At 48.3% G+C, this 14,370-nt stretch overlaps 1 protein-coding gene across 1 annotated transcript; it reads right to left on the reverse strand.

The window, feature by feature from the left end:
- Positions 1–5,004: 5,004 nt before the first annotated feature.
- LOC145355620 (lectin-like) lies at positions 5,005–13,792 on the reverse strand. The gene is made up of 6 exons (XM_080207864.1): positions 13,711–13,792; positions 13,553–13,634; positions 10,380–10,540; positions 6,152–6,292; positions 5,958–6,066; positions 5,005–5,084 (listed from the first exon to the last, which is right to left on the reverse strand). The coding sequence occupies exons 2-6, from the start codon at positions 13,605–13,607 to the stop codon at positions 5,005–5,007; spliced, it is 546 nt and encodes a 181-aa protein (XP_080063990.1). The 5' UTR covers positions 13,608–13,634; positions 13,711–13,792.
- Between the last annotated feature and the right edge of the window lie 578 nt (positions 13,793–14,370).

Raw genomic sequence — 14,370 nt, forward strand, 5'->3', positions numbered from 1 at the left:
GTGAAGACACTGTAGTTCCAGTCCAGACCTCATGGTGGCACAACTGAGACCGATTTTTAAATGGGACTGAATTTTTCTGCTCTTGTGGAGATGGGTTCAGAGGGGAGAGCTGGGAAAATAAGGTCAAGCCTTGATGTGATTTCCCAACCCAATCCCACCTTCAGCGGAACTTCCAGGGGCAGGCTGGGGGTAAATTTGACATAAATAGGGAAGAAATATGGACTGGTTTATGAAGGCGGTGGCAATCTTCTGCTATCAGAGTGGTTTCTTGTCAAGTTGGAGTCCGCCAGCTCCTTGGAGGGGGTCTCTTTTCAGGAGGTCAATGGATTGTCACAAGGGTGAACACTCCGGGAAGAGTGTCCTCACAGTCAGCGTCACCGTGAAGCAGTCTGGAAATGGTGTCCTTACAGTCACTTCTTATAGGACAAAAGAGAGTGAGAACCCAGGAAAACCCTCGAGAGTTAGTGAGAAATCTGAGTGTTAACTTGGAGTTTGGAGCTCCTGAGATAGCGTCAGGATTCAAAAAGGATGCAGGGCAAATGGAAACAGCTGATTGGCTGCCATTGGTCAGGCTACTTCCGTTGCTTTTGATGATAAGGCCTTTATTTTGCAGTCTGTAGTTTGTCAGAGCGATATTCCACGGGCTGTCAGAGACAGCATGGGCAGGCTGCCATCAAGATGTGAGCACCTGTCATTCCTCCAGTCACTTTGAGGCAACTTCTCAAGGGCATGAGTTTCAGGTGCGAGGGGCAAGGTTAAAAGGAGATGTACGCGGCATGTTTATTTGCACAGAGAGGGTAGTGGGTGCCTGGAACTCACGGTCAGTGGGAGGTCGTGGAATCAGATACAATAATGACCTTTAAGGGGCATCTCTACAACTATGTGAATGGGATGGGAATAGAGGCATATGGTCCGCAGAGGGATGGGGGTAACAGATCAGATGGGCAACCTGGTTGCCACAGGCTTGGACGGCCAAAGGGCCTATTACTGAGATTTTTTTTGGTGTTGTGATCCATGTTCAATGGAGAAATTTGAGTCACATGTTTGGCATCCCAGATTCCTCTCCGTCCCTTGCACTTAACCTCGTGTCCTGTATTGCAGGGATTCAGACACCCCGCGGCCTTCTGGACTCAGACCATACCGCAGCTCCTGCCCATCCTGGCCCAGACAGCTCAGATGAGTCCTCGGATGGTATGGGTGAAGGGACCTCCGAGGGTGGCACAGTTTTGGTATCAGCTTCCGCCTCACAACTCATCATCCCAGACACTGACACACTGGGTCCAGTTAGTGGTGAAACTTCAGTGTCACCCTCTGGTGATCACAACACATCTGATAATGTACACTGGGTGGGGGAGGGAACATCCGAGGCCTCTGGCACGCAGGGGCCTGTTGGAGGCTCAGACTCAGCTGGCTCCAGGCTACATGCTGAGCCTCTGAGATCACTTCTCCCTCGGGTGCTGGAGATGCAGCAACAGAACCAGGGAATGCAGGAGGGGCTGACGGCCACACTGGACCAACTGCAAGGCTGTTGGGAGGAGTCCCAAAGCATTCAGATGAGCGAGCTATTGCCTGTCTTGCATATTTCCCAGGCCAGTATTGCAAGTGGAAAGCCTGGGGCAGGGGATCCTCACCATGAGCGGCAGGTTCCAAGCGATGGCCGAGTCACAGCAGGCCACAGCTGAGGAACTGAACAGGTTTCTCGAGATTCTGCAGCCTGTGGCTGAGAGGTTCGAGAGCTTGCAGGAGACCCAGTGGGACAGCGCTGAGACACAGCGGGCTATGGCAGCAGCCCTTGAGAATGTGGCCCAGTCGTACAGGGTCAAGGCTGAGGGCTTGCAGAGCGTGGGCCAAGCCTCAGAGGGCACTTGCTGCTGCCATTGAGAGGTGGCCCCCGACTCAAGTGGCCATCACAGAGGGCTCGACCACCCTCTGGGATGGATGCAGGTGGTCCTCCGGGACTGGCAAGGCCAGGTGATGCTGGATCTTCTGGAGCTCACTACAGAAGCACTGTCATCTCATGGAGTGACCCAGGGGCCCACAGGGACTCAAAGGAGGAGGAAGGGCTCAAGCCCTCGCCAGGATCTTGCAGGCAGGAGACTGTGGCTATGGCTACACCTTCTGACTCCCCACTTCCTGACACCGGGGCATCTCGGTGGCAATGGGCTGAGGAGGGCATCATGGAAACATTCCAGACACCTGGAAGCAGGCCAGGGCCCTCAAGATCCAGGGCTCCAGAGGACATCCGCCACGTGTGTCACAAGCCACGGGGTATTGGAGACAGTTGGCCCCCTCCACCTCCAATGTGCATTTTGGGGAGTCGCTGAGACGTAGGCCACGTAAGGTTGGGAAGTTATAGTTGCATTGAGATGGCACGGCTGAAAGACGGCACTCGTTAGAAAGATATTTAAGCACCTTAACATTTTCTGTTTCCAAGTTCTTATGTTGGAACACCTTATTTAAACACCTTAATCACAATTAAATGTTTTTTCACCATTTGCCTGTGACTAATTTGTCTCAGATTTGTCTCAAACAGGAATCCTCTTCCATTGATGGTCACCAGAGGGATGCTTCATCTTGATGTCAGTTTGGGAGGCCCCTCAATGCTGTGTCACTGAGAAAAGGAAGCCATTGGTTCCCCAGACCCCACAGGCAATTCCCTCCTATCCCCCACCCCACCCGCCCCTGGGCCCTGCATGGGGGTTTCAGATCCCTTACACACTACACTGATGTGGGCCCAGGTATCAGCGTGCATGCAGAGCTCAGGTAGGAGTCAGACAAATTTGCACCAGGGCATCATCATGGTGCTTAGCGAGTCATCGTCACCCTCCTGCAGCCAAAAAACTCACTAACACAGAGTACCCAGGCCCACCACTCTGGTGTGACAATGTTGCAGGATATAGAAGGAATTTTGGGATTTGGGGGGCGGGGAATGGAACCCACAGACAGAAACCCTCAACAAGTGAACTGCCTGGTGATCAGGGCATCCCTTGCTGCCCTCGTATGCCTCATTTGGCTGCCAGCCCTCCAGCGCCTGGTTGATGTTCCTCAGCGTGCTCTTCCTCCTCCTCCTCCTGCTGGTTATCCTGCCCAACAACACCGGCTGGTCAATCTCCATGTCCTCCTCCTCCTCCTCCAATATGTCACCTCTCTGTACAGCCAGGTTGTGCAAGGCACAGCACTCCACCACAATGCAGGAAGAGATCTCAGGGCTGTACTGGAGGGCCCCGCCAGATCGGCCCATGCAACAGAATCGAATTTCGAGGAGCCCAATGCACCTCTCCACAATTGTGTGGGTGGCTACATGGGCCTCATTATAGCGGGTCTCCACCTCAGACACAGGCGTCATCAGCCATGTCCGAAGTTGGTAACCCATATCACCCACAAACCACCTCCACAACCTGGGCTCCTCCTGAAAGGCCTCCGGGATGTCCAAGCTCCTGATAATGACACTGCCGTGCACACTACCTGGATGTCTTGTGCAGACGTACATAATGTTCATGTTATGGTCACACACTAGTTGAACATTCAGGGAATGGATCCCCTTTCTGTTGATGAATCTCCACGGATTCTGTCGGGGGGCCTTGAGGGTGACGCCTGTGCAGTCGATGACCCCTGTACATTAGGCATCCCCGCAATGGGGGCAAACCCTGTGGCCTAGGTTGTCAATGGGCCTGGTCCAGGTTAAATTTGACGTACTGCCCAGCCTGGGCATACAGGGCTTCTGTGCCTGCTTGATACAGGTGTGCAGGGTGGATTGGGAGATGCCGCAGATATCTCCACTAGGGGTCTGAAAGAAGCCAGTCGCAGAAAAGTTCAGGACGGCTGTCAATTTGACAGCCACCAAGAGTGGGTGCCTCCACCCACCGTGCCCCAGGTGCCAGATCCTGCAACAAGTGGCACAGGTATTGCCCTGTCTCCATTCAGGGATGGAGATGTCGGTGGAGTACATGGAGTACAGAGGACACGGGGACGAGGGGGAGAAGAATCCTGATCAAATCTCCCATCGCTCAGGAAGGAATGGTGGTAATGACACTGGCCCAGAAACCCAGGCTGGGGACATGGGTACAAATCCCACCAATGCCAGCCACTGGAATTTACATTTCATTCATAAATCTGGAAGTGAAAAGCTAGTAACAGTGAATCTACTGTCGATTTGTCATAAACACCAGCAATGCTCCCGTTAAATGAATGAATAAAAACATCCGAGTCTGTGTTGTCTTCTTCCCAATGTAGTATTGAGTGAAGAGGTGGGTAGGAACATAAGAACATAGAACATAAGAAATAGGAGCAGGAGTAGGCCATCCAGCCCTTCGAGCCTGCCCCGCCATTCAATAAGATCATGGCTGATCCGTCGTGGCTCAGTTCCACATTCCCGCCGTCTCCCCATAACCCTTAATCCCCTCACTTATCAAAAACCCATCAACCCGCGTCTTAAAAATATTTAGCGAGGCAGCCTCCACCACTTCAACGGGCAGAGAATTCCAGTGATTCACCACCCTTTGAGTGAAGAAGTTCCTCCTCAACTCCGTTCTAAACCGCCCCCCTTTTATCTTGAGGCTGTGCCCCCTAGTCCTACTGTCCTTTCTGAGCGGGAAGAGTCTCTCCACCTCTATCCTATCCATCCCATTCATCATCTTATGTGTCTCAATGAGATCTCCCCTCATTCTTCTAAACTCTAACGAGTACAAGCCTAGTTTATTCAGCCTCTCCTCATAGCTCAACCCCCTCAACTCCGGCATCAGCCTAGTAAACCTCCTCTGCACTCCCTCCAAGGCCAAAATATCCTTGCGTAAGTACGGCGACCAAAACAAAAGGAAGTTACAGTGAGACAGGGAAGCTGCTATAAACTGGACTCACACAGCATCAAACACACAGCTCATGATGCAATTCTATTTATTACTGATTCACAAACTAAGTACAGTCACACAGGCAGTGACTGTGTCTACAAACAAATCAAGACTGAATCCACTCCTGGGCAGGATCATGGAGCATCACCAGATTCTTCTAAGTGCAGGGCAGTTTGTAGGAGCAAATGAAAAACAGCTCTTCGTGGCAAGGCGCATCGTTCCAAACATTGTTCTGACCTGGACAGAGAAAGGAAATATAGAATTGAGTGAAGTGAGCAGCTTAATGTTTAATTAGTTCGTTCTTTCTGTTTTGAGAGTGTCAATGATCTTTTCATTTCACCCATTTCTTAATCCACAAGTAACTTTGTAAATAAGCTGAGATATTTCCTGTAGTGATCCTGTTTGCAGTCAGTGTGACAGTCACTGAAATCTGAAAACCTGAGAATATTCAGTGGGGGTTTGGACACTTCCTGAGTGAAGATGCTGAGTTTCCCCTGGGTGAGATTCTCCCGTGTGAGTGAATAGTAAGGCCTCACTACCCATTGCACAGACTTCACTCAATTGGAACATTCCCAATTCGAATCCAGCTTTCGAATATCCGTCTGGATTACATTATCTACAATCTGGGAATTGAATCCTGAGGAAAGGGGGAGGGGTGTTTGATGCATTAGTAAAGTGAGGGCTGGATACAGGAAGGTTAATTATTTTTCCTCGGAATGTTGTATAAACACGGAGTGGAATCCTTCTCAGCGGGAGCATGGCTACAGTCTGGGAAATATCAGGATCAGCTCATTAAATGTGCAGCAGTTACAAAGCTGGTCTTGGTCTAATATCAACACTGCACAATCCACAGAGACGGACAATTGATCAGAAGGAGAAACTTTAGTGTCACTCCCAGGGAAAGCTCCTTTATCTACAACACATGGCCCATGTACTTTCCCCCAGTAAACAGTTTCACCTGGAAGGTGACTGCCAGAGGGACAGGGAATAGAGCTCTGTCAAAGTCTAAAACTCAACCACATAGACCCCACATAGAATCTCATCCATTGATCTATTTGTCTGGAATTATTTTCCCATAAGACACTATCACATTTAGCAATATCAAATTACCAGCCCTCAAATGTACACAGTCTTCAACGGATCTGTAATTATCAGGTTGATGCCGAGCCCATTTTGTAAAATCTGTTGGTGTTCCATCAGTCCAGAGGAAAGTCCCCTCCTGTGGAAATATCAAATCATTACAATTAAAAATGTCTAATTTGTTCACCATAAACAGTGTGGTGTGAAAATTCAAGAAAAATTACCTTGTAGATGTCATTCAAACCAATCCAAATATGGACAGGTCTTCCCTTGGCTTTAGTTATCACCTTCCGAATGAAGTCATTCTGATTATCCCAATGTATGGAGGCAAGATGGCTGCCTGGACGCAGAGATTGGCAATGCAGCTTTAAAAAAAGATTGTTTTTGTGAGATTTACATTGAAGATATTCAATTTTGTTGTTCCAATATGTTTACTGTTGAAGGTGTGTTATTCAGCAGAATGTGAAGAATAAAATGACAATCTCTTGTTACATGTCCATGAACTCATGATACAGGACTGATCATGGTGTAGGAGAGAGGATGCAGACAGTGCCATATCCCGGGGAATGGGGGCTGGAGTGATGGGGTGGGGATACTGGGGATGCCTGGGGGCTGGAGTGATGGGGTGGGGGTAATGGGGATGCCTGGGGGCTGGAGTGATGGGGTGGGGATATTGGGGATGCCTGGGGGCTGGAGTGATGGGGTGGGGATATTGGGGATGCCTGGGGGCTGGAGTGATGGGGTGGGGATATTGGGGACGCCTGGGGGCTGGAGTGATGGGGTGGGGATATTGGGGAGGCCTGGGGGCTGGAGTGATGGGGTGGGGATATTGGGGATGCCTGGGGGCTGGAGTGATGGGGTGGGGATATTGGGGACGCCTGGGGGCTGGAGTGATGGGGTGGGGATATTGGGGATGCCTGGGGGCTGGAGTGATGGAGTGGGAATAATGGGGAGGCCTGGGGGAATGGGTTGGCCTAGGTGGAGTTTCTCATCGTTCCACTGAGCAGACAAAGCCTCAGACCTGAAAAATGTTGTCACAAAAATACAAACAGTCAGCGTAGAGTTCTGGCTTTCTCAAAGCCAGTCTTTCAGGTCAGTTTTGTTGAGTTGCTGAGCTGGTTCCAAACTTCAGGCAGCTTCATGGTTCTGTTTTTATTTTGAGAGGCACACCAGAAAACTACTGAGTTTCCAGAAGATCGGACACAACCTGGAAACTGAGAGTGCTGGTTGGACAGTGGTCAGTGAAAACCCTTTCATTTTAGAACCAATCGGATGTTAAGTGTGTTGTAGGAGGAAGGTTGGGAAGTGGTTAGGGTGGAGCCTGGAGGGGGTGTTGAGGGGCAGGTTGGAGGGGGTTTGTCAGGGTGGGTGGGGGTTGGCAGTTGGAGGTTGAGGTGAGGAAGATTCACTTTGGGCCGAATAAAAAAAGATAAATTATGACTTCATAAAATGGTGAGGAACAAGGAACGAGGGGAGATTGGGTAAACTGGGGTTGTTCGTCCTGGAAAGAAGGAGGATGAGGGGTGACCTAATAGAGGTGTATAAAATTATGAAGGGCATCGATAGGGTGAACAGTGGGAAGCTTTATCCCAGGCTGGAGGTGACAAACACAAGGGGTCACAAGTTCAAGGTGAGGGGGGCAAGGTTCAACACAGATGTCAGGGGGACGTATTTTACACAGAGGGTGGTGGGGGCCTGGAATGCACTGCCAAGCAGGGTGGTTGAGGTGGACACACTGGAATCGTTTAAGACTTATCTAGATAGCCACATGAACAGACTGGGAATAGAGGGATACAAACAAATGGTCTCGTTGGGCACATGAACGGCGCAGGCTTGGAGGGCCGAAGGGCCTGTTCCTGTGCTGTATTGTTCTTTGTTGTTTGTTCAGAAAGCCGAGAGATTTAGTATCCAAGGACAGAAATCATTAAAGGGCTGTGGACAGGTACAAACAATTAACAAGATTAAAGACTGAAAGAGCAGATTCACTGGGAGATTATGTTGTGCACGAATTGAGGTAACGATTATCACTCAGAGGATCTCATGAGGTCGATGGATGAACTATTACCTTCTAACATTAACATCAGTACTATTCCTTTAAGGGTGATGTCAGGAAGCGCCACACACAAAGTGCAGTGGAAAACTGGGACTCACTCCCCCAATAACACTGAGGGTCAATGGAAAATTACACAATCGTATTAAAGGTTATGAAATGAAGGTGGGTAGATAGAGTTAAGATACAGGTCAGACATGGCCTATTTGAATGGTAGAACAGGTTTGAAGGGATGAATGGCCCACTCTTGTTCCTATTTCCACACATCATCCCTGTCGTTGCTGAGTTACATAATCAACGAAGCCATCCTTGTCTTCAAATTCCTCCATGACCTCATCCCCGTTCCTGGAATCTCCTCCAGCCTTACAATCTGACAGCAGCTCTACCCTCTCCAATCTGGATGTTTAATTTCTCCACCATTAGCAGCCAGCTCTTCAGCTGCCTTGGCCACAATCTCTGCAATTCCCTCTCTAAACCTCCCTGACTCGATTTCTCTCTCCTTCAAAACATTCTTTCAAATTACAATTTTTGATTCAGCTTTTGGTCAGCGGTAATGGTGGAACTGGGCGGAATGTGTACGATGCAACCTCCACTGATTTGTGTCTGAATTTTGAATCAAGGTCCCACCCACAATGTGAAAAACAGACTCTGATTTGCATATGAGTAAACGGAGGCAGGTTTTGGGGATGTGGGTGTGGAGCTGAATATTACATTGGGCTGGATTTGGACATCAGACAGAGACTGAGTGAGCGCTCCCCTCACACCCAGATCACCTGTTTATTCAGTGCAAAATGGGTCAATTTCAGTCCCAAGTCCTCAAATTCCATTTCTACTGATTGCTATTCTGGAATGTGTTCATTATTCTGTGATAACAAAGAAGGTGGTGTTAATTTTTCATCTACCTGGTTCAGAGATTCCCCATTATAAAATGTGACAGAAAGTGTAGACAGGAAGTTCACGCTGCATTCACAGTTTTAATGATATTTAGATCCTGACTTCTTTCGAATATTTACTCCACTCCCTAAAGCAATAACTCCATTAAATATCAAGAAAGTCCGAATCAGCCAGTAAAGGTTCAATATAAATTCGACTCAGCTATTGACCTTGTTAATGCCACACGAGAAACTCCAACATTTAAATGTAGATACAAAGGTGACGATTATGAATGGGAAGAACATTGTCCAATAGGAAGGGAGAAAACGACTTGACCAGACAGACATGACTGACCCAGTGAAAGTGACCTGAGGAGACAACTCAAAATCGATTCCCAGTCAACAAACACAACCAAATATACCAAAAAATGGGGTGGCACAGTGGTTATCACTGCTGCCTCACAGCGCCAGGGACTCAGGTTTGAATCTGGCCTCGGGTGATTGTGTGGAGTTTGCACATTCTCTGCGGGTACATATGGGTTTCCTCCTGGTGCTCCGGTTTCCTCCCACACTCCAAAGATGTGCAACTAAGGTTAATTGGCCATGCTAAATTGCCCCTTAGTGTCCCAGGATTTGTAGGTTACGGGGATTGGTGGGGTTTATATCTGGGGTTACAGGGATTTGTCCTGTCAGAGAGTCAGTACAAATGCGATAGACCGAATGGCCTCTTTCTGCACTGCAGGAATTTTATGATTAGATACATCTTCTGGGATTTTTAAAATGTCTGAACACTTTTCACACAACCATCCCTGGCTGACAGCAGAACTTTTCATCAACCTTGTTTCCTCTGATCTGAAGGTCCAGATCCTAACCCTGTCCTCACTAAACTTCCACATCAGGTACCTTGCAGAAAGTTGCATCGGATGGTGATTAGGATCAGGGAACATTCTCCTCTACATTGGGGAGACTAAATGCAGACTGGGTGACCACTTTGCTCAATTTACACACATGACCAACCCCAACCTCTGGTCACTTGCCATTTTAATTCAGCACCTTGCTCTCATGCCCACATGTCTGTCCGTGGCCTGCTGCAATGTTCCAGTGAAGTGCAGTGCAAGCTGGAGGAGCAGAATCTCACTTTCCGGTTGGGCAACTTGCAGCCTCGGGACTCAATGTTGAGTCCAGCAACTTTAGATTTTGATCTTTCTCCTCCATCTTAAACCCCTCTTTTTTGCTTTTCCTTTTATATTCCATACACGTATCGCCTCAGTAAAAAACACCCCCTTCCCCTCTCACTCCAGCCAGCTGTCGTTGGTTCTTAAGGTTACTGCTTTTTGTTGCAGTTTCTGTTGCTCGATGAAGGGTTCAAACTCGAAACATTAACTCTGTTTCTTTCCTGATAAATGCTGCCAGACCTGCTGAGTTTTTCCAGCTTCCTCTGTTCTAGTTTCTTTCATTCTGTATTTGGTCAACTTGAGACACACTGAGAAACAGATACCTGAATAAATTATAACAATTGTAGGGACTTACCTCTGCGTCGACCCAAGTCTTTCTGGAATGGACAAACTTGTAGCAACGGCCAAAATAATACACACCCCCATTACACAATCCTCCCCATGAGAAACCACGTTCCTCAAGGTCCTGATCCACTTCCGTCAGATTCTCCGATTCGATATTCAGATCAGGATCAGCTGCAGATTAAAACAAGCTGTAATCATCACAACATTCACAGTTTATTTCTCATTCATGGGGCTGGAAATTGTGGAGTACATGGTAGACAAGACCAGCTTTGGGAGTGGGATATTTCACCTGACTGCATTCACACACCAAGTTTACATCAAATTGTAGAGAAGTAACAGAACAGAAAGAGGATCTTTGCTCCAATTCGTCAGTGTCTCTGTTTCTGTCCCCCAGGAATCTCCTCCCACTCTGTTTACTTCCTCTAACCTGAGCACCACATCACCTCATTCCCATCTTCCCCATCTGCTTATGTCGATTCCCCTCAAGTGAATACTGCAGCCTGCATCCTAATCCTCACAGGCAGCAAGGAATAGTTGCAGGACCTCATTCTCTGCCTCCTCTGGTCTCCTGACAGACACACACACAATCCTGTTCCTGCAATGTGCTTTACTATGGGATGACTGTGATCTGGAGAAAGCTCGGTGGGTATCCCTCCCCTCCACTCCCTCCCCTCTGTTGAAGAGTCTTGAACTCAATGACTTTGAGCTGCTGTGCCTCAGGGAAGAGACACTTGCTACAGGTGTAGTTATCCGGGACAGTCTGATTGCCCCCTTATTCCCATTTCTATTATCTGGATACACCTCCTGTGCTGCCAATTTAAATCTTCATTTTGTGTTAGTTGTCATTGATTTCTGAAGCAAATAGAATCAGTTTACCTGCCTCTCTCCAGCAGCACCAACTCTCCCTATTCCAAAAGCTGCCCTTAGCCCCAGTTCCATCTTAATCTTCAACTCATCTGACATCTTAACAAAAAACAACTCTTTAAGGGTAATTTTAGCATTGCGTTGGCCCAATTTTTGGGTGTAAAAACTGGGTAAATTCAGATGTGAAGTTGATAGCACGATTTACACCCACGTCTGCGCAGATTCCCATTTTACCAAGGCCCAGAAATGTCCAAAATTTGTATGCATTTAAATTGACTGAATGAGCTGGACACCCAATCTTATGGGATTTCCCCCTTTACCATCGCGTTCACCCGGCCAGATTCGACGTGAAACAGATATACTCGGAAGGTCTGTTTCGGGCACTCCAGCTTCTGAAGAGGTAAGTTCAGAGCTTCCAGCGGCTCTCGAACTCAGATCAGTGGCAGGGGGATTTTGTGGAGGGGGGGGAGGGCGTGCGTTGGGTGTGGAGAGGCGGGCCAGATCATTCTCTGGTGGAGAGGAGAGACGAGGAGAAGTGGGGCCAGATTGTCCTCTGGTGGGTGGGGGTGGGGGGGGGGCGGAGGGAGGAGGAAGGCCAGATGTATTTCTGGTGGGGGTGGGGGAGGGAGGCCAGATCATTCCCTGGTAGGGGGGAGGGGAGGAGGAGGGAGACTAGATGCCACTCTGTGGGCGATCAGTGAGGCACTTGGGTGGATAAGGGGGATAGTTCTGTTGTGGCAGTGGGGCGATGTCTGTGGGGGCCACCATTTCCAGGCCGTTATACCTGCTTTTCACGCGCAGTTGAAGGCTCAGATCGGAGCAGCGGTGTTTCGGGCGCGATAAGCCCAGCCCACAGCGCAATTCAGACTCCTGATTATTTTTGAAGGTTAAATGCATAAGGGGGCACCTGAGAACAGGTTTACAAGTTGGATCTGCATTGCACCCAGATTCAGCACTTGGAATCAAAATGGTAAAATCACCCCCTTTCTCTCAGCTTTTAAGGAACGTGAGCTCCAACAACTTTACCGTCTCCAGTCTATTTGGATTCCTCCAGCCCTTCTCCTCCCTCCAATCCCAGCCTTTCTTCTAATCCCAGCTCTGCCGATAGTCACTGTGCACTCTGACCTTCCCCTCTCTGCTACTGAACACTCTGCACTCAGCAAATGATTCCATTTTATCTCTTTCCACCCTCACCTCAATGAATTTCAGGCTCAGCACAATGCTGTACTCTTCTTCCATCATCACCTCTTTGGGCAGGATTCCTCTCCCCATTCAACTGATCCTTTCACCCGTGTCCAGCACTCTCCTGCTAACTGAAGCCCTCCCTCTGGCCTCTTATCTGTTCCTGATCTTTTCACTGAAATCTGTTGGTGTGAAATCGACCATCTTAATAACTCTGCTTGTCTCACCCTGTCTAACCTGTCTCTTTCTGAACTTGCTGAACTCCGATCTCTCAGACTCAACCCTGACTTTGTTATCAAACCTGCTGACAAGGGTTCTTCTGTTGTTATCCGGTTTTCCGACCTCGACTTTGCAGAGATTTATCACCAACTCTCAGACACTTCATTTACCCTCCCCTGGACCATGCCCCACTATCTGAAATTAAGGCACTTTTTCCAGGACTGTCACGGAACTCATCGCCTCTGGAAATCTTCCCTCCACAGCTTCCAACCTCATAGTCCACCAACCCCACACAACCCGCTTCTACCTCCTTCCCAAAATCCACAAACAGGAATGTTCTGTGAGAGAATTTGTTTCATTCTGTTCCTGGTCCAATGAACTAGTTTTCTGCTCTCTTGATTCTGTTCTCTCTCTCCCTTTCTCAGTGTCTTCCCACCTACATTCGGGATTCCTCTGATGTTCTATGTCATATCCACAATTTGCAGTTTCCTGACCCATCTGCCTTCACTTGACCATGGGTGTCCAATCCCTCTTCACCTCCAACCCCACCAGGATGCTCTCAGAGATCTCCACTTCCTCCTTGAACAGAGGCCTGAACAATCTCCATCCTCCATCAGCCTCCTCCATCTGGCTGAACTTGTTCTCTCATTGAGCAGTTTCCCCTCGACTCACTTTCTGAAAATAAAAGCTGTTGCTACAGTTACCTGCATAGGCACCAGTTCTGCCTGTCTTTATTGCTTCTAATTTCCACCCTCTCTCTCACCTTCACATCGTCCACCTCCAACATTTCCCTTCATTCCTAGACTTATGTCTCCATTTCTGGTGACGGACTCAGAACATTCACTCAGTTTCTCTCTCCACAGAAGCTGCCAGACTTGCTGAGTTTTTCCGGCATTTTCTGTTTTTATTTCAGTTTACCTGCCACATCACCGCTGAATAATGCAGCCAGCAGCAAGACTCCAATCAGCATCATACTGAAGTGAAGGTTATTTCCACAAACCTAAAATTCAAAAAAAAATCAACATTAAGATCAAGATTTCCATTTAAAAGTGGGAATTTCCTATCTCCATTCCTACCTCCCTTTTCGCAGTTGTCTCTTGTGATGAGGTTTCAAATGTCACTGCAAAAATATATAGACAGACTGACAATCAACGGTGCTATTGAAATCAAATCTGATTGGCTGGACCATTAATGATGTTAAAATAACTGCTGATTAATTAGTGGCTGAGAGCCAACAGGAAGAGCTGGAAAATGTTCAAATATTTGCTGTGCCACACCTGAGATAGTGTAACGTGGCACTGTAACTCCTCACTGAGAAATGGAAACTGCACTCGGTGGCACAATGGTAAACCTAAACATTACCTAAACCCAAAATTATGACAGAGATAGACAGTGAGAAGATATGGAAAGATACTGATAAATGTACAGAATGGGATGTGAACTTCAACATCAGAGAAGCTAGGGCGGATTCTTCCATCCCAACTGGGGCCTGAACCATATCAGGCCGGCTTTAGAAATGAGTGCACACGGCCTGATTCCGGGATATTAAGAGTGAGCGGTGATGAGGAGGAGATTTGAAAGGTTTATTGGTGTAACACGGGTGGGGACAGGGGGATGAAGATTGGGGGGCCTCACTGTCTTCTCCAGAAATAGGCCCAATGTCTCAGTGAAGGAGGGAGATTTTAACTTGATCACCTGTCATCCTGCCTCCGTCTCCACCTCAGGCCTGCTGAGGG

This window comes from Carcharhinus amblyrhynchos, chromosome 19, assembly GCF_965287045.1.
Source record: "Carcharhinus amblyrhynchos chromosome 19, sCarAmb.v2.hapA, whole genome shotgun sequence".
Taxonomy (NCBI): domain Eukaryota; kingdom Metazoa; phylum Chordata; class Chondrichthyes; order Carcharhiniformes; family Carcharhinidae; genus Carcharhinus; species Carcharhinus amblyrhynchos.